At 35.9% G+C, this 19200-nt stretch overlaps 1 protein-coding gene across 6 annotated transcripts in view; it reads right to left on the bottom strand.

The window, feature by feature from the left end:
* The window catches only part of LOC135198498 (protein FAM135A-like), a 315487-nt gene that overhangs the window by 34836 nt on the left and 261451 nt on the right, over positions 1–19200 (bottom strand). For 3 of the 6 annotated variants that reach the window (XM_064226097.1, XM_064226099.1, XM_064226100.1), the window contains exons 7-10: positions 15606–15635; positions 11055–11145; positions 10571–10678; positions 7866–8135 (exon numbers count right to left, since the gene is read on the bottom strand). In XM_064226097.1, the coding sequence (XP_064082167.1) occupies positions 7866–8135; positions 10571–10678; positions 11055–11145; positions 15606–15635 (499 nt within the window). The remainder of the gene's footprint in view (positions 1–7865; positions 8136–10570; positions 10679–11054; positions 11146–15605; positions 15636–19200) is intronic. The other 3 variants (XM_064226101.1, XM_064226098.1, XM_064226102.1) reach the window with 3 other exon arrangements.

Raw genomic sequence — 19200 nt, 5'->3', positions numbered from 1 at the left:
GGGGCAAGAAAGGGTTGAGGCCCTTCAGGGCCCAAACCACCGAAAAGCTGAGGATCCTGGCGTGGAAAAAAGGCAGAAAAAGCTTATCTAGGGTGACCGTGGCGGAGTGATTATAGGCCGGGCAAAAAGGTGTTGCGTGGCCTGGCCAACTAAACTGTAAGCTACCCAATAGAATAAGAGAGAGAGAGAGAGAGAGAGAGAGAGAGAGAGAGAGAGAGAGAGAGAGAGAGAGAGAGAGAGAGAGAGAGCAATGGAAGTATTCTCATGGTAGATCTAGGGTACTTATCTGCGGCAGCCTAGACTATGGCAGTTACGGTTTTTCTATGCAGTTTTACCTACTGAACAAGAATTTTAAGTAATAGCCTATTTATTTGGACGACTGTAATTAACACCCCAGGGGCTAGTACTAAACACGGCGAAATACATTGGACGTCCCAAAACCTAGTGTTTGTCGCATCTGCGGTTACGTTCCTTGCAGTCTGTGCGGACTGCTTCTGTAGAAATACCATTCTCATAAAAACCCAAACAAGAGAAGTGTTTATCGGGCGAGCAATGAAGTAACCCAAAATAGGTATGTGTTTATCGAACTGGCAACCCTTATTTTAAGTGCATTTGTTGCTTTATTTTTATAACCTTTCAACTCCCACTGGAACCAGAACATTTCCAGTGACGTCATTAGTTACACCCATCGAGGGAGGTGTTAACATTAATTTCTGCCCTAAACAGGTGAGACAATGGATGTGATTAACCAATGAATGAAACAAAAAGGCAGTAACAGAAAAGGACCTTCCCACTTTTGGGAGTGGCATCTCTTTGGAGGATGTCTACTGAGCAGAGGTAGGAGAGATTAGGAACTATTAGTGTGAATGAAGTATGAAAAACAACTTCGTTTTGTCTTTCAAGCATCCTGAGATTACAAGAATCTAGAGAATCAACCTACACTATAAAATAAGAGTAATAAAAAAATAATCCTTGGATTTGTGACTGCTGAGAACAAGCAATAAAAGCGTGCGCAGGACACTTCCAAGCAGTAGTGTGCATTCTGTGGAAAACTGCATCCCAGTGAAAAGTGTTTTGGTATACCTAGGGAAGCTCTCACTTCAAGAAAGAGAAGCCATTCGTGGAAAGCAGCTGTGTTTTAAGTATTTATCTACTGGCCACTATGCAAGGGGTTGCTGGGCCAAGTGTTCAAAGTGCAAGGGTGGCCATCACCATGCCCTAAGTAGCTAGTATATGTTGTAAGTCTGATGCGATACTATCCCCCATGACAGCTACTAGTGAAAAAAAAAACCTGGAGGAGAAAAAGTGCAGGGGGAGAGTGAATCTGTTACACATATGGGAGTGGCCACTTGTGAGTCCAGGTCTTGGGCTATTAAGAAGTGTTTTGTATTACAATGAGGATAAATAAAGGTTGTAGGCTCTCAGGGTATTACCTCTGCCACTGTAATGTTTGATACAGGATCGGATCGATCATCCATTTCAAAGGACTTGGTCAAAAGGGTCAAGCCTAAGTGGCTGACCTTTGAGTATTTGTCATTTTCTGCTTGTGTGTGTGTGTGTGTGTGGGGGGGGGGGGGGTAGGCCTCTGAGGCAGATATGTGTAGCATTTATGAAGTGATGAGTTTGGGGGCAAATAACCACAAATCTAGTTTTAAGGTTGCAGAGATTAATGTAATTTGTCCCCCTTTATATAGGACCAAGGTTGACCATAGGTACTTGGAACCTTTTGCACATCTTGAGTATGGATCTAACCAAAAGATACAGGTGGATATGTTGATTTGGCAAGATCTTTATTGGAAGCTGCTGATTCCTAACAAAGTTTTATGTCATGAAGGGCTTGTACCCCAGGAGACTTTTTTGATTAGGTTTTGTCTGGATCTTCTAATAGGTCTAAAGTTAACTGTAGTGTAGGTGTGCAACTTAACAATTCCTAATTTTCAGGAAGATAGTCTGAGTAACTTTTGGGATTTAGAATCTGTAGGCATTCAAGCCCAGGAAATACAGTCTGGAGCTATTAAGCCTGACCGTATTCTGGTGTAATCTGAGAAATTTGTAAGTTGCAGGGAAGGCCGTTATGAAGTGGCCCTTCCATGGAAATTGGAGTCTGTAAAGTTAGTTACTTAACAATGAACACCAGGCTTTAAGATGATTGGAGAATCTGAGTTGTAAGTTAGACAGGGACCCTTGTCTGCAGGAACAATATTAGTTGTCTGAAGAGTATGAAAGAGAGGGCATTATAGAGATCCCACCCCATCAGTTGTAGGGTGGGTTCCCAGTGTTCTATTTGCCACACAGACCTGTGGTGCAGAAGGCGAGCTCTCCACCAAAATCAGGCCTGTGTTTGATGGGTCAGCTCGTGGCAACAATGGGGTGTCCCTAAATGACTTTAGAAAGTGGCCCTTCCCTAAACCTGATTTATATAGTAGAGGTTTTACTGAGATTTCGGTGGAAGGTGGCCTTAACTGCTGCTGATATTACAAAGGCTTTCCTTCAAATACAGGTGAGGAGAGGGGACTGTGGTGTTCTCAGGTTTTTGTTGAAGGAAAGGGACATTGTAAAACATTTCTGTTTTGTATGAGTACCCTTTGGAAATAAGAGTAGTCCCTTTCAGTTGAATGCCACTTTGAAATTTCATTTAAAGAAATACCCTCCCTCAGAGGTGGTTTCTGAATTGCATGAGAATCTGTATGTTGATGACTGGCTTTCTGGGGCTGTGTAAGATTCAGTGAAGCCTATGGTATGTTGAAGGAGGTTGGTATGTCCCTGTCAAAGTGTACTTTTAATTATAAAACCTTGCCAATGACAGAAGATTCTAGTGTAGAAGACTACACTGGGTTTCCTCCTCTGACTGGTTTACATTTAAGGTAGAGAATGTGCACCCTTTTGGAGATATTGTTTGTACCAAGAGGAATGTGCTAAGCCTAACTGCTCGATGTTTAGACCCCTTGGGGTTCATAGGTCCCTTTGTTATGCATGCAAAAATACTGTTCCAAGAAATCTGGAGATTAGGTCTAGACTGGGATGAACTGTTACCCGAGGCTATGCAAGGCAGAGTTAAGTTGTGGGTTGTAGGACTTTCTGCACTTCAATCGTTGAAAATTAATTGTTACTTATTTTAAGAGTTATCCTAGAGAGATATTCCTTGCTATTGAACTCCATGCCTTTGGTGATGCCTTGGAAAAGGGTTATGGTGCTTGTGTGTATGTGATAGTGCCAAACAAGGGAAATTTCAAGGTATCACTGGTTGCTGCTAGAGGTACGGTAGCCACTATAAAGAAAGTTTCCCTCCCTAGGATAGAATTACTTGGTGCCATATTGTGTGCTAAACTTGTATTTGTGAAATCCATGTTGCGGCTGGTCCAGGAGGTTCCAATTCAATGTTGGACAGATTCCACTGTTGCCCTAGCTTGGATTAAGGGAGAGTCAAATATAGATGGAAAAGATTTGTAGCAAACAGAGTTGTGGAAGTTCAAGGATTGACCCCACCAACTTGTTGGCAACATTGCCCTGGCAAGGACAACCCTGCAGACCTGATATTGAGAGGTGTTTATGCGGAGCAACTCACGCTGTCTGATGTTTTGGTTAGTGGGTCCTTCTTGGCTCTGCACCTCATCTCTCCTACTTCAGGAAGATGTGATAGAGGGATTCCCCCAGAATAGCAATGTGAAACTGACACTGTTTGTGTTGCAGTTGAGTATGATCAGCCCTTGTTTGAGTTCTCCCAATGGAGCTCCTTTCTGAAGGTACTTAATGTAGTAGGTTGGGTATCAAGATTTGCTCCTACAGTAATAGTAGAGCATCCCTTAAAGCTGGTGCTTCCTTGACTTATGGAGAATTATCGAAAGCCAAGGCAAAACTGCTTTACTATGCTCAAAGAGAGGCCTTTGCAAGAGAAAAAAATGCTCTGGCTAGGTCTCAACCCATCCCCACCGATTCAACTTTGATCAAACTCAATCCTTATCTAGATGAGGTAGGGTTACTTACAGAATGCAGATTTGAGTTTTGATAGTAAGCACCCTATCATTGTCCTTAGTACTCACGTTGCTATGCTGGTTAGTTTCCAGCATGGATTGCTTAAACATGCTGGTGTTGCTGTGCCTGTTTCCACTCTGCGAAACAATTATTGGATCATTTGTCTTCATCAGATTGCAAAGAGGGTTTGCAGAGAATTGTTGCTTGTTGTCAATTTGAAGCCAAGGCCTGTTCTTAGCCTGTGGCTTCCCTTCCTGAGTTGAGTTAAATCTGCCCCTCCATTCACTGTTACAGGTCTAGACTTTGCTGTTCCCTTATTTTGTGTTGATTGTCCCTCCAAGAAGTTGTATATCCTTTTTACTTGCACTGTTGTTAGAGCTGTCCCCCTATAGCTTACTGAGAGCTGTCCCCCTATAGCTTACTGAGTCTCTTTCGGTTACTGATTGCAATTTGGGAATTCATTGGTTAATGGCTAATGTGGTGTCCCTTCTGTGTTCTACTTTGACAATGCTAAAACCTTTCTGGGTGTCTTCAACTTAAAGCAACATTATGGCCCCATGGCCCCCCAATGGAAGTTTATTGTACCTCTTACGCCTTGGTGAGGAGGCTGGTGGGAACACCTCATTAGATCAGCGAAGGTTGCGTTGAGAAAGATGGGCACTAAGACATTGTCTAGGAGTGAATTAGAAACCACTCTCCATTAGGTGGAGGGATGTATCAATTTTAGACCCTTGGCATTTGTAGGTGAAGAACCTGATGTTGCTAATCCCCTTACCCCATCTCATTTCCTTATTGGTCATTCAGCAGGATTTCAGTTGGAACTGGCAGATGATCCTGCCTCAGGTGTAACCTCGAAAGATTTGTGTGTGAAAGAGGCTGTGTGTTTGAGTCAGTTGGAGAAATTCTGGAACATCTTGCAATCCGAGTACCTTAGAAACCTGCCTTGCATGGTAAAGGGGTTCAAAGCTAATTGTAAATTAACAAGGGGTTCTGTTGTAATAGTAAAGGAAGAAAGAATGCCTAGGCTGATGTGGCCACTTGGAGTTATTACTGAGTTGTACCCTGGAAAGGATGGAATTGTGAGAAATGCCAAGGTTAAAACTAAATGGGGATTTGTAACCAGACCTGTTCAAAACCTATACAATTTAGAGATATCAGGTATCAGTGAGGAAAGGGTTTGTAATTCCCCTGACGAAATAAAGGATAATCCAATTGTAGGGGATCTTACGAACCCAGTTGAATCACCCACTTTGTCTACTGTTGGTAAAACCCAAAAGGGGAGGTCTATTAAGGTGCTGTTAACTTGATTTGTAAGTTTGAGGTTATTGAGATTGTAGTGGAGGTTCCTATGATGATAGGAGTGTTGACACACTCCTATAGTGGGATGTTAAATGTATGTTTATTGTCCAAGAGAATGCTTTTGATCTTGTATTTACGTTTTGTTAAAATGTATGTTGTAGCTTCCAAAAGAACGTTCCCTATTTGTTTACACTGTGTCAATACGTATGCAGAAAATTAAGTTCATTACTGAATATTGCTAAACACTCCTTATATGACAATTATAGTGTTTAATCAAGTAAACTGTGCTGTGTTGTAAAATAAATATTGGTTTCCCCTATGTTGAGATGATTGCAGTTGAAACTTTCCCCATTCCCTGTTCCTACTAACTGACACCCTGTGCTTTGTCGTACATATTTATGCCCTCCTTTGTCAGAGTTTATTGCTAATTTTGATATTGAGATGGTAAATTGTTGTACTAATTGGTTTTTGTATCTTGTCTGTACCGATATTGTGAATTTTTGGGTGAACTGAAATTAATAAGGAAGAACTGTGAGACCTGCTGTTAGCTCCCCGGGCTTGTTGAAATTTGAATTTGTGAGAGGAATAAAGTTACAGAGAGTGTGAGAACTTTTCCTTTCTCCCCGAGATGTTGAGTATTGAGGAGACAATGTCTCGCTTAGATGGGCATTTGGCCCAAACTAACATACAGCATGTACATCTATGTCCTGTACACTGTTTTATGGTCAGCTGTGTGGATGTGGTGCAACCATCCTGTTAATGTATAAACTTTTTTTTAACCATTTGGTGAAACTGATAGGGATGAACTTCTATGCACCCAATGCCAGCTAAAAGTAGTTCTATCAAAGTTGTTGAATTCTAAGAAGGAGCCCACAGAAAAAGGTCAAAAAGCCTGCAAATAATATTTGTGCCAGTACCTAAGCTAACAGCAACTGATAATATACCAGGAACTACTGAACCAACTTCTGACAAAAGATTAATGTTAATCAGGCAAAATGAAACTGGCCAACTTGTGAGAATGATTTGTTACACATTGAAGACTAGTTTGATACTGGGCCAAGAATTATAGCCGAGAATCTAACAGGTGGTGCTATATAACAACTGAGAGCTTAAACTGTCTCGCTAAGGTGTTAGTGGTATGGGTGACTTATCAATGTACATATTAAGAATACAGGTGCCAGACATCACTGAGATTGAAGATAATTCCAAGGACAGGAGATCAGTGGTTAATTAGCCAATTCCAAAAGGTTGTGGATACTGAAAATATAATAGGCCTGTTGGTCACTTAATTTTTCTTGTATTGGGTGCACTTGATCAGGAGCTGACAGCCACTGAGGGCAGAATTTAAATGGGAAGTTTTCCCATATCTTGCAATCTTGTGGCCATTCATTAAGGGTCTTTTAGTGCTTCTTGTTATTCAAAATTTGGTATGGAACCTTAATTGGTAACGTCTTTCTGGTCTCTTCAATCTTGAGAACAGAGAACATTACATATACTGGTTAGCTAAGTTAGATTCTTGTTCTAAACCTTGAATGGATGATAGATAGCCAGAAGCAACTGTCTAGGATTTCTGACTATAAAAATGCTGAAATGGTCTCAATCAAGCATTCCCCCAAATATTAGGTATCTTAATCTGTCTTCCATAATGAAAAATATATTTGGCAACACTAAATGATGATGGATGGCTGGAACTATTATACAAATAAGCTAAATTTTCATAAACTTATTACATACTAATATATACATAAATAAAAATGCAAGCAAACACTTGAAATATTTCTAAAAAAATGTCTAAAAAAAAAATTTGCAATTTGTTAGCTGTTGATATTTTTAAGGATTTTCTCCTTTTAATATCTTTTGTAAGATACACAGCATATTTATATACTCAACAAACTACTTTTAAGCCAGGCCCTTATACATAATAGAAGGTTTAGCAGGCTTGGTAGTTTGGTTTAATGGGAATGACACCCCCCCCCCAAAAAAAAAAAAAAAAAAAAAAAAAATCATTCAGGTTATGAACACTGATTTTGGGCAGTAAGTACACTCTCCTCCATTTCAAATCACTTTTACTGCTTTTTCCTCTACAGAAGAAACAAGATCTTTATGCTCTGCTTGACTCAAACATATGGCTTTAAGAAGACTGTTAGAGTAGTTTGATGACATGATGAAAAATTGCCTATATATTAATAAAATGTAGACAGCAGTAACGCATAGAGAATATGTATGTACAGTATACAAAAATTTCAACTATGCCAGTGTCTGCTTGAAATCTTCCATTGTATTTTTCCATAACTTTTATTGAATTTCACTGGAAAAAACATTAATAACAATCCTTCACAATGATTAATGTAGCCTATCACTCTTGCGGTACTGTAAATAATACTTGAAAGTATTTTACCCCATTATCATAATACATCCATTTATAACAAGAACAGTAAGATGAACTGAGTTGTTACCTGACTGTGAGAGATAACAAGGGATTATTGTTATGTATGATTAGGTACAAAAAAAGAGCTTATGTGATAAGAAAAAATAGGATTGGTCCTCTGAATATATTAAAGAAGGTTTAATAAAAATATAATTCTCTCACTGACCTTTGCTACATCTGACAAATTGTCTACTTTAAGACGAGTTGGCTGTGGTGTAGGTGGTGTGGAAGTTGTAGAGGTACCACCTGCACCAGTATTTGAATTACTACTAGCCCATGGTGGCAATATACCCATAATTGTTTCCAGCTGAGCTGCCAAGGCTGTATGAGCAGCTAATAAAAGTGTACAGATAGTTCGATGGGTAGCTCTTGCTTGAGCTAAGCGCCAAGAAGCACTGCTGCTGCCACCACCACCACCACATTTGATTGTACTATTCTGTAAATCAAAGAATATTTATTAAACATATGTTATAGACAATATTTACAACCAAGAGTAGAATAAATATCATGAGCTCTACACAAAGTTACTGTAATGATTGAATGGTATTACCATATTGACAGTTACCGTTTCAAGTTTCTTATGGGGTAACTTGCCTTTTTAACACATTTTGCATGACGCTGCTCTTATTAATACACTATAAAAAAAAAGACCAAAAACACAGGTATACTAATATGGCAACATTGCAGCTGAGCAAATGGTATAAAGCTAGATATTCTGTTAATGGCAGGTACTAAACCAATTTTACGGGTGATTTTGAGGTTAGCGTTCTAATGCATGTGTTTTGTCTTCTTTGCTTGGGCTACTTTCTGTTATTCTTTTGACACTCGTGCCTAGAAATGTTTAAGAATACTTCCCTATCACAAAAGACTTTCTTTCCTCTTCAGAATTGTTTGTGTTTCAAGTTTGATTTGCATCTGATTGGAAATGTTACTTCAGACAAATATGTATAAGTTTAGCAATTAAAAAATGTTCTCCTTTATATAAGGTAGACATCTCTGGATCTCACAATATGCATTCTTTTTTTACATTCAAGATTATGGTGCCTTTCTTTGGGTTGCATTAACCTGTTATTCTCAAAACCAAGCAGATATCTACTCTTTAGGGTCACTAAATTTCTATTTAAAACACTCAAAAGTCCCTCTAAGTATATATTAAAGGATTTAGTATCTATCCCCTCCAAATTTTCCAGAGGTTGCAAATGAACTAAAATGTATATTACCTGAAGTCTTTCCACCAACCCTCTAATAGAAAAGCTTTGACACAGACCTTAAATCTATTTTGTGAGAAAATCCTTAACATCAAGACGGGAACTGGATATCTTTATGAGAAATAGTCTGCTTGTAATTAATTCACAGTTCAAATTCAGTCTGAAATGCAAATACTGTTTCATTCTTCAGTTGGCTTTAAGAAAATATCCTGCTCTATCGATTATTCTTGGTACACATGAAAGTGATCTCCTATACATTCATCCTTCCTTACTGGAATTTTCCATTAGTGTCTCTGTTAAGTTTAGAATTCAGTAGTCTAAGTTTATATAAGATACAATATTGTATTCTTAATCTTAGTTCTGGTCCTGGGAGGTACTAGTGTTCAAATTTGCTGAACTCTTTTTCACAACTTTTTTTGTTAAGTACCCTCACACATTAATGCACAGACATATATAAAATATGCCCAAGTTTTAATCTGTCTCACTGTAGCTGTTAACAGAATTACATACCACCTTTCTATCACAGTGAATTCAGCTAGTGGTTACCATTCATCTTCATTTAAGGATATTCAAATAAATTCATTTGGTTTCTCAAACTTATCATATATCACTCCCATCACAGTACACACGGCTGAGCCCAGAAATAGATTTTTCCTACGTCAAAATCCCTTTTCAACTTCTATAACTTAGGTTTCTCTTGCAAAGAATGTTGCAACCAACTTTGTATATCTTGGACAGATTACTACATGAATCAATATCCAACATTCCACCTTTAAATATATTGATTCTTTCAAGGATCTGTAGTTTGGATACTTGTTGTATTAACTAAAGCATCTTAAAATAGCTAAGACCAAAGAAATGACATGCTAGCTGAGAGGAACCCTACAACTTGTCATTGAAGTAATAACTTTTTCAAACTAGTAATCTTTGCTGGCATCTCCACATCCGTAAAAGCAATTACTGTACAGATAAAATTACGTATTACATTTTGCAATATTAATCCACAGGTAAAAAGAGGGCAATTTTCCATTTGCGTAGGAATATAGTACCACTTTAAAGAAATGATACACTTTTCCTTAGTAGCACAAAAAAAAAAAAAAAAAAAAAAAATCAAACCTATTTTATCCTTCACATTTCCCTGTTGCACAACTCTGAAGCTGCTCACCGTATAACCTATACTGCCTACTATACAATTTTAGAGTACATATTAGGTACCAGTACTTGCTTTGTGGCATAAAAATATGAAAAACTCCACAGTATGATAATGTTATCATACTACAACCACTTGCCAGCTGGATATGAAACTACCAAACATAATAAGAACATACAGCTGCATCAAAACTGTTACTATTAGATAACGAATCAACTAATGTGAGGGGAAGTCACTGCTGTTAGTCTCATTTTCACCTAAATACAGTACTTTGAAAATGTCAAGAAAAATTTGTATAAGGTGTATATTAGAAAAAGTATTTAAATACTTGTTTCACATGTAAAGAAATACTTTTTCTGTATACATTACTGTATACTAAACAAAAAATAATTGTACCAATAATAAAAACAACTCAGGTTTTATGAAGAAATGCATCTTTAAGGTAGTATTTGGACAAATACTACATTAAAACACTTACAATATGCTAAGTCCTACAACAGTATAGTAACATACTTTAAACCATGTGATACTATTCTTATATCTGCCTGGCTGTGATGGCAAGATTTTCAAGAGAGGAAGACCAAGTCGATGAACTGCTGAATGTTTGGCCAAAAACTGAAACTGTTTTGTGATAAAAAACAGGAAGTACAATGTTCCACACAACTTAAGTAGGTAATAAAAAGTACTATACTACAAGTCTAATATTTCACCAATGATGATTTCCTAAAATATTTATAATTAGTTTAGTTCCTCTCAGCATATTATCCCATCGCAATCTGAAAGTTGGCAAATACCAAAATCAGTTCCTTTGTTTTGGTCTCACAATATAATACAAAACCCAACATCAATTACATGTACTGTAAGTATGGAACAGCTTGTAGGAAAATTTAGTATTTTGGTTACACGATATGGAACAAAACTTAAGACCTTTTTGCATCAAATACAAATATGGAACAGCCTACAGAAAACTTCCACAAATTAATATATAAGAACTTACAACTGAGCCAAAGAACACTGTCTCCATGTTTGACTGCTGGGTACGGGCGCTGAGCCGTGGTGAACTCCAAGACTTGCCGCTTCGACCTCCACTAAAAAAGTTAAATAACATGTGAAACCATTAAAATGAAGCCATATATCAATATATACAAAAATAGAATAGGGCTTTGATATTTGTTGAGATAAAAGTTAGATTCAGAGTTCCTAGATTTGAAACAAATGTCATGATGTATCACACTGATAGATTTTTAATTAAAACTTTAGTGATCACAAAGGAAACCAGGTAGGTATTTACGTAATCTAAGCCCTTTTGTATCTAACCTATGGATGTAAACAAACAGGTAGAGAAATGGAACTACAGAAACAGATATCGATGCTGTGATAACAATTTAAGTAAAACCATATGTTGAAAAATTCTTAATGGAAAAAGGCCTCAAATAAACATATGTACTCCATCAGCTCACAATCAAAGAAGCTTAATTTTGGAATGCAGATGTTCTGATGAAAGTAAAAAAAATTGCACGGAGACAATGCAATGTCGTAATAAATCACCAGAAAAATACTGATGTCTTGTGACATTGTAGGCAATGTGGTTTAAACTGATAAATGCGGCTATTTGCATATTACAAAAACTAGGAAGAGATTTTATTCCATTTTAAATGTATTAAGTCTAGGGGAAAAACCAAAAGAACCCCCATTATACAAGAATACCTATTGTTGTTTCCAACATTACTTAAGTGTAAATATCAAGGTCCATCCAAAATATTATGCAACAGCATAATTACTACACACAATGTAGTTTAATATTAAAAAGTGTGACAACTATTAATACTGAGATGAATATCACTAAAATAAGCACTATTATTAGTCATAACTCAAATTTGAGGCTAGATGTTGGTGCTATCTTTATATATTTAGTAATCTGTAAAACTTAAATTCATTTCATATCCAATGATTTACCACTCAAGCTTTTAAATCTCAATGTTTCCTCTCTGGCTTACCATTGGTAATCTTGCAACATTACTGTTAAACATTTTATACGTAACCTTACTGTACTGTTCGATAATGACAGGTGAACTTCACTGTACTGTTTTAAATTCAACTATTATTCATTCTCATGACTATAAGGTAAGCCATATTTGCATTCCTATTCTCTGAGGAGCAGGTTAACTCAAGTTTATAATAATCATTAGCGTAGTACTGTATGTTTATTTTTTTTAATCTTTCCTGCCCTTTTCTTAAAATCTTAGGGGACAAGTATTCCAAGCACTAGCATCCCCATCCAAAACTCTACCCTAATGGCCATCCACACTCATACAGTATGACTGCCCTGAAAGCCTCTTCCAAATTGATGCAAGAGCTGGGATGAGATAAGGCTTATTTGTGACTCCAGGATGGCATCACAGTAGTACACGCCAGAATTTCCCTAGGGACCCAGTCCACCTATACATATCTTACCTAGGCACTAAAATGTCACAGCAATTAGTTTCCAAATAGATCACTTCCGAATTTCCTGAAATTTATAAATCCCTTCTTAAGATTAGTCACCTCTCTTAATGACTTCTCTCTTAGTTAAAATACATGAAACTCTAAAACTGTAATTAATAGCATTATTAAGATTTAGACTCAATTAACCCTAGAGCCTGTGTGACTGTGCCTTGTCTGGGCTTTCCACTTAGTTTGTTGAGTTGATCTCTTCTGCTTGAGACTTTTAAGTTTTCTTCAGTATTCCCTTATTACTTTAGACAGAGTAAAACTAAAGCAAACTCCAAAAATTTTTCTTTTGAAGTAATATTAAAAAAAAGAACAACCAATGCTTGTGAGAAACTAGTCAGCATACACCTGGCTGCAAATAGGACTGTGAAATTACTGTGAAATTGTTTCATTGTTGCTTGGTTACTTTGAGCCCAATGGTATGGCTACTAAGTTCCTAAAGCTGTAGAGAAATCTCCTTGTCTGTCAACAGCAAGAGCAAGAGCAAGGTAATTGTACTGCCCAAATCTCCTTTGACTCAACTTGTTTGGAGTTTATGGGACTTTATATGCAAACAGTATCAGTATGTTTTCTAACTGATCTTGCTAGACATCTCCACGTTGTTAGAGTTTTGTCTGTGTGCACTGTGGTATACTGGTGTACAGTAACAGCTTCTTATTTCCCTGGTCAGTAAATCTGTAAATGTTTACCATAATATTTCAAGTAGGATCAAGGACAGAATAAATTGTGTCATCACATACAAACAGGACACAAGAATAACTACAGCTATTGATGCCACTAAGTACATTTTTCACTTTAGATAATCTGAACTGAAAAAAGAAATCTTTTCAACCAACATGGAGATTAATTCAACTTTAGTTACCTGCACTTGTAAATATAATGTGTATTGCACCCAAATTCTTATTATTCTGTCTTTTGCTCTTTTGTGTAAATTAGTGTTTTTGTAGGCAAGTTCCACTGTACGTATGTGGGAACATTTTGAATAATAAATGTACTGAAAATAAAAATCACATCGTAAAGCTTAAAACATTCATAATTATACATAATGTACTGCACTACTAACATAAATTTATTTTGTTGTGTTCATACAAGACCCCATTGTAAATAATGCTTCTTGATTGTGAGTCATGAAAGGAGATGACAGGCTTTGCTTAATGGATATGAAATATCACACACACATAAAAGAGCTCAAGTCAATATGCAAAAGGAGACCACTAACTACAGCATATAAAGAATGAATGCTATAACTGTTTAGTCATCTATATTCATTAGTATTACGCTTAATGAAATGATAAAGGGAAGCCATATAAGAATAATATTGGACAAAATGAGACAGTATCAAAACAGCTCTCAAAAATTCATATAAAAACACAAATTTATTAAAATTCAGCAAAATATTTGTAAGACATATTTTGACACTGAAATATAATAAATAGGTAAAAAAACAGAGGCTCTTCAGTAATAACACAAAGGATAATGAACCTTGCTTACTTCTGGCAAACTAGACCATCTAATCATAAGATATGATTTCCTGGCACAGTCAAACTTTCATTTGCTTAATGAATGACTCTTTAATTCAACTCACATGCCAGATTCTTCAATTTTCAGTGCGTAAGCACCAATTCTGGGTGGTCTTTTGTGAATAATCTTTTTTTGTTTTGTTTCAAAGAGAAACAAATTGTATGCTGTATGGTACGAAAAAAAATCCTACTGAATAAAGGGTTCAGTTGTGCCACTCACAAGAAAAGAAAAGTTACTATTTGTTAATAAAGAGCTTGTGACTTATCCTTGATTAAATCCCATGACCCAAGAAATCTGATAATTAAAGTATTTCTTTAAATAAGTCTCTACACACTCAGAAATGAGCTTTACAACTGCAAATATGCGCACATCCTTAACAAATTATATTTAAGAGAAATTAAAATAGTATTCAATGTCTCAAACAAACAGCAAGATAATACATACAGAAATAATTCTATAAATTCAAAAACTAATGTTCAAGGCTCATGAAGCTTTTCAGGCAATGGGTGGAAATTTTATCTAGTTTCATATCTGATTCCTAAGCTACAACACAGACTACCTCAGACAAAAATATTTAATACTGAAGAGATAAACCATCAAAATAAATATGTACTGTGAAGTGACCAACTTTACAATAAAAAATCTTGGAAACATCTATACATTTTGTTATAAATCCTGAAAATCACAAACAACTTTGAGGTATAAAAATGAGTGAAAAAATGTAGTTTTTAAAAGTTCTGTTTGTTAGTCCCCATAACATCCTCTCGTGTACTCATTCAAATGATGCCTAAGATTTAAAAAATAAATACTGTCTTCAAAGGCATTCAGTCTCTTGTGAATCTTCAGTCTGAAAAAAGTGTTTTAAATAAAAACTTTTCAATGATGCTTCTAGTCATCAACTTGAAAGGAATGGCAGCAAAGAAGTGCCATAAATTATTCTGCCACTGCTGTAAAACACCAACAACTAGGTTAAATGCTGACAAAGTATGTTACCCTTCCTGGCATGAGACGTAGCTGGGTTTAACACAAGAAAATTAGTGTGAAATTATTAAGCAAGCAATTAAAAAACATAAGCCTATACAGTATATGGCTCTTGATGACTGGTAGTGTTACACACCCAGATAGAACTTAAATTGTTATTAGTTAGCTCACTGCTATATGTATTAAATTAATGTCTGGCCAAATAGTATTTAACCATAGGTACGACAATACCTAGATGGATGGGACTGACAGTAATATTGAGACTTTTAGTGGTAAAACACGTTCCTAAAACAAGGACTGGAACACTGATTTGATAGCAAAGTTCACTGTCCTTTGAACAAATGCTTTCATAACAGGCAACACTAGAATGAAATCATATCTAGGTTCTTAAATAATAATTCCCAAGTAATAAGAAAGCCATAATGAAAAATTCATATCAAGTAATACAAAGACCAGTATGAGATGAATAACAAAAGTCAAAAAGGGTAAACATCACAAAGTAATAAAGTGGCGTAACATAAAACTAAGTAATGCGTTATTTAGACTTGTCACTCACCAGTCATGTACTAAGGTGAGTATGGTCTTCCTAGGTTGATGCATGCACAAATTTTACACATTACTACATTTGGAAATATACACCTGGTGTTCACACATAATCAATATGGTCAGTTAAAACCTGTTTCCTAAATATACAGTATTCCATATTCCAAGTTTGTCAAATTTACACCAACATTAAAATATGTTCCATAATACAAATTTGGTAATCACAGAGTTGAGGTATAGACAAATGTCAGAATTCTACTCGAAGCCCCCTGAATACAAGAAATTGCCATTATTTCCTCTCTGACACATTGACTTCACTTTTCATGCTTAACACTTGTATCCCTCAGGCTCAAGTTTCCATAATGGAAAAATATTTTACTAGATGCAAGAATCAAATCAATATTAAGACAATTTGACAAAGATCCCACAAAAATGCCAGTTTTTTCATGGCCTGTGATGGGAAATTCAAACTGTCATGGATGGTCAACCACGATTGGGAAAGGTCAGAGGAATAGAATTAAAGGAGAATATTAAGGAAAAGTAGTAAATAAGTAAAATATCTGCATTTCATACATACTAATACTATAAGGATAGGAGTAAAAAAAAAATCACCATGAACTTAAGTATTTTCATCAGCTCTCAACACAAAAGGAAAATTTAACCCTGAAGGTGTTTGGCAACCACATCATGAAAGCATCTATGAATAAGTTCACGATTGCACAGGGAGTATTATATTCAAAGTTCATGTTTAATCAAATTATCTGTCAAGGGATCTCGGCTTAGTAAGGTTAAAAGTTCACAGACTTCAGAAAAACAGGAAGAAAAGAATTCTACACCTTAGCAGAAGTGGGGCAGCAGCTGTCATCAAACTAAACATTCTGAATAAAAATAAGAGCAGAGGATCAGCATTTAAGAAAGGCACTTGGGAGAGAAAAATCAACAGAAATCAAAGGCATAGGATGCTGCAAAAACGAGCTAAATTCCCAATTAGATAAAGAAAAGCAATAAAAATGAAGACATTGAATTTCCTTATGTTAAAGTAAGGAATTTCTATCTTCCTAAGAAGTCAGGAACAACAATTTCCAGCATCCGAAACACTTTTTTTCAAGGCTGAATAGCTGACAAGCAAGCATGGTTAAACAAAGGATGGACAGGGGAGGAAAGATCTAAAAGTAAGGGTTATATCTTTTAATCCATGAGGTTGTTGTTATTATTATTATTAATAGGGCTTAGTTTTTCCAGACCATGAGGTTGTGACCGTAATAAGATGAACTGATGGCGGTTCAAAACTTTGCAATAGAAGCATAATTCTCTACTGAAAAAAAAAACAAAGATTAAGTATTATCTTTGAGCTAAACTTAGAAAAATCTAAAAGGTGCTGTATGTGGCGATAGCAAGAAAGAAAATACTGGCAGTACACGAATGTCAATGAGCTGGAAGATACATTGCATTGAAGATGAAGAAAAATTTGGAAGGAACAGATGGGGATGTACAGTGATGTTAATAATACTATGTCAACAAGACCCATTAGACCTAAAATTCTTTGTATAAACAAAATAAATGATTAAAGGATGAGAAAGATCATTATCAGTATGTAGAGATAATATCATTGTGATGATCTAAAACATAAGTTTAATATTCTCCACTTCATAATTCATAGAAAAGGCAGCATTAGCCCCAGTACCTGTGAGAGTGGAACAAAAGTCACTCTGTTCAGTGTACCATGAGGTATCCACAGCATTGAACTCTGCTGTGAGGGAATTGAATAAGTTGGGGAGAGGAATATTAGAGGACAGGATGCCAAGAGGGGGCAAAATATGAGATAATAAGAAGGCAAACTGATGTTTCCCAAAGTAGTATAAAAGGAAAAGACACTACAGTCCAATACATCCTGAAACAGGATGTGGATGTAATATCCACAGGACAAAATTTCACAAATATTTGTGCAAAATAAACAAAATCTTTGGTGTTAATAGTTCTAGGCTCAGAATCCAATCAAAATTTATTTTGAGTCAGGAATTATCTAAAATATCAGCCTAGACAGTGTACAGTAGACCCCTCGTGTTCATGGAGGATGGGCACCAGAAGCCCTGAGAATAGCCAAAATCCGTGAATAATTAAAACCACTCCGAAAACGCCCAGAGCTGCCTATTTTGATAGTTCAAGCATAAAAAAAACCCTCTAAAATGCTTATAACAGTAATTGAATAGTTTTATCACAAAAGGTGTGCATTTAATCAAGACAATTGTATGAAATTACAGTAATTTGTGAATATTTTTCAGTGAAAAATACCACCAATAGGAGAATTTTTCACAAATAATGGGTACATACAGTCCACAGAAAAATCCATGAATGGGCGAATCTGCAAATCGTGAGTCCACGCATCGCAGGGGTCAACTTTAATGACAAACAGGAAAAATTAAATGAACACATATCACATGGAAACTAAAGATGCTGAAGAAAACACATTCACAACCATGGCATCAATAATCTCCTATCCTATACAGAATTGCAGTCACTCCTCCTACTGGGTGTAGCAAAATATGAAGTGGTTCTATTAACTTTTGCAATCTGTTGAAATTACCAATCAAAGAAATGGGCTAGTTTATTCAATAATAAATTTTGCTTAAAATATCTTGTTTGACTTCTCCAGTCCACTGGGGTTATTAAACTGTGGTTGTGGCTGGTGTTAAATTAAAACAGTTGCTCATCCTGGTAATCTGTATAGGGCACTAATATTGATACAATATGTCTCTTTAAAAATATCTACCTATACAAAAATTATAATACTTTATATATCTCTTGTTATAAAAAATACAGAAAAAGGAAATTCTAAACGACCATATTTCATATCTGAGAACACTTGCTGTGTATCGTTATTTAGTTAATTATACCTATATTCTAGTGCTAGGCGACAGTTAGGTGCAACATTGCATCTAAGGGTGTCTTTCGATACAATAATTGAGATATCATTTTAGCAGCATTACTATCACATCGGCATTAGAAACTCCCATAGTCTTGTGAAGAGAGAACACATAAATATGAGAAACATGGATATTGTCGGACTCTCTAGCTTGGCCAAAATGCTCTATTATTTCTTCAGCCAAGTGCTCATGAATTATATTTTCTTTGTTCATAAAGAATTATCATACTTTATTTACATTGTAATTTTCAGGTTTGTAAGGATACTAAAAGTATTTACAGGTCAAATTTTACAGTATTACATCTACTTATCTGCATACCAGTTACAAGATTTAAAGGATTAAGAAAATGAAATACCAGTACTGTTTTGTCAGGTAACAATAAGGTTCCAAATTCTACAAACTTTTTGCAAGGCTAAGCAACTTTTCGTCTAATATACTGTACAACAAAATCTTACTTTTGTATTAATAGCACTAACATTTTTTTTGCTTATCCTAAATCTATTAATTATATCAATAATAAAATAATATTACACAGTACTTCTAACCTATATACCCAATTCATGCTCACCTCTCCCCAATAAACAACATGTGCAACACATATCTGTCTTACAGTATTCAGTTCAAAAATAGTGGTGAGCTGTATTTTGATAAAATAATGTACTTGAACTAAGCATCATTATATTG

Source organism: Macrobrachium nipponense, chromosome 22 (assembly GCF_015104395.2).
Source record: "Macrobrachium nipponense isolate FS-2020 chromosome 22, ASM1510439v2, whole genome shotgun sequence".
Classification (NCBI taxonomy): Eukaryota; Metazoa; Arthropoda; class Malacostraca; order Decapoda; family Palaemonidae; genus Macrobrachium; species Macrobrachium nipponense.
This window is presented reverse-complemented; position numbering and strand designations above follow the sequence as displayed.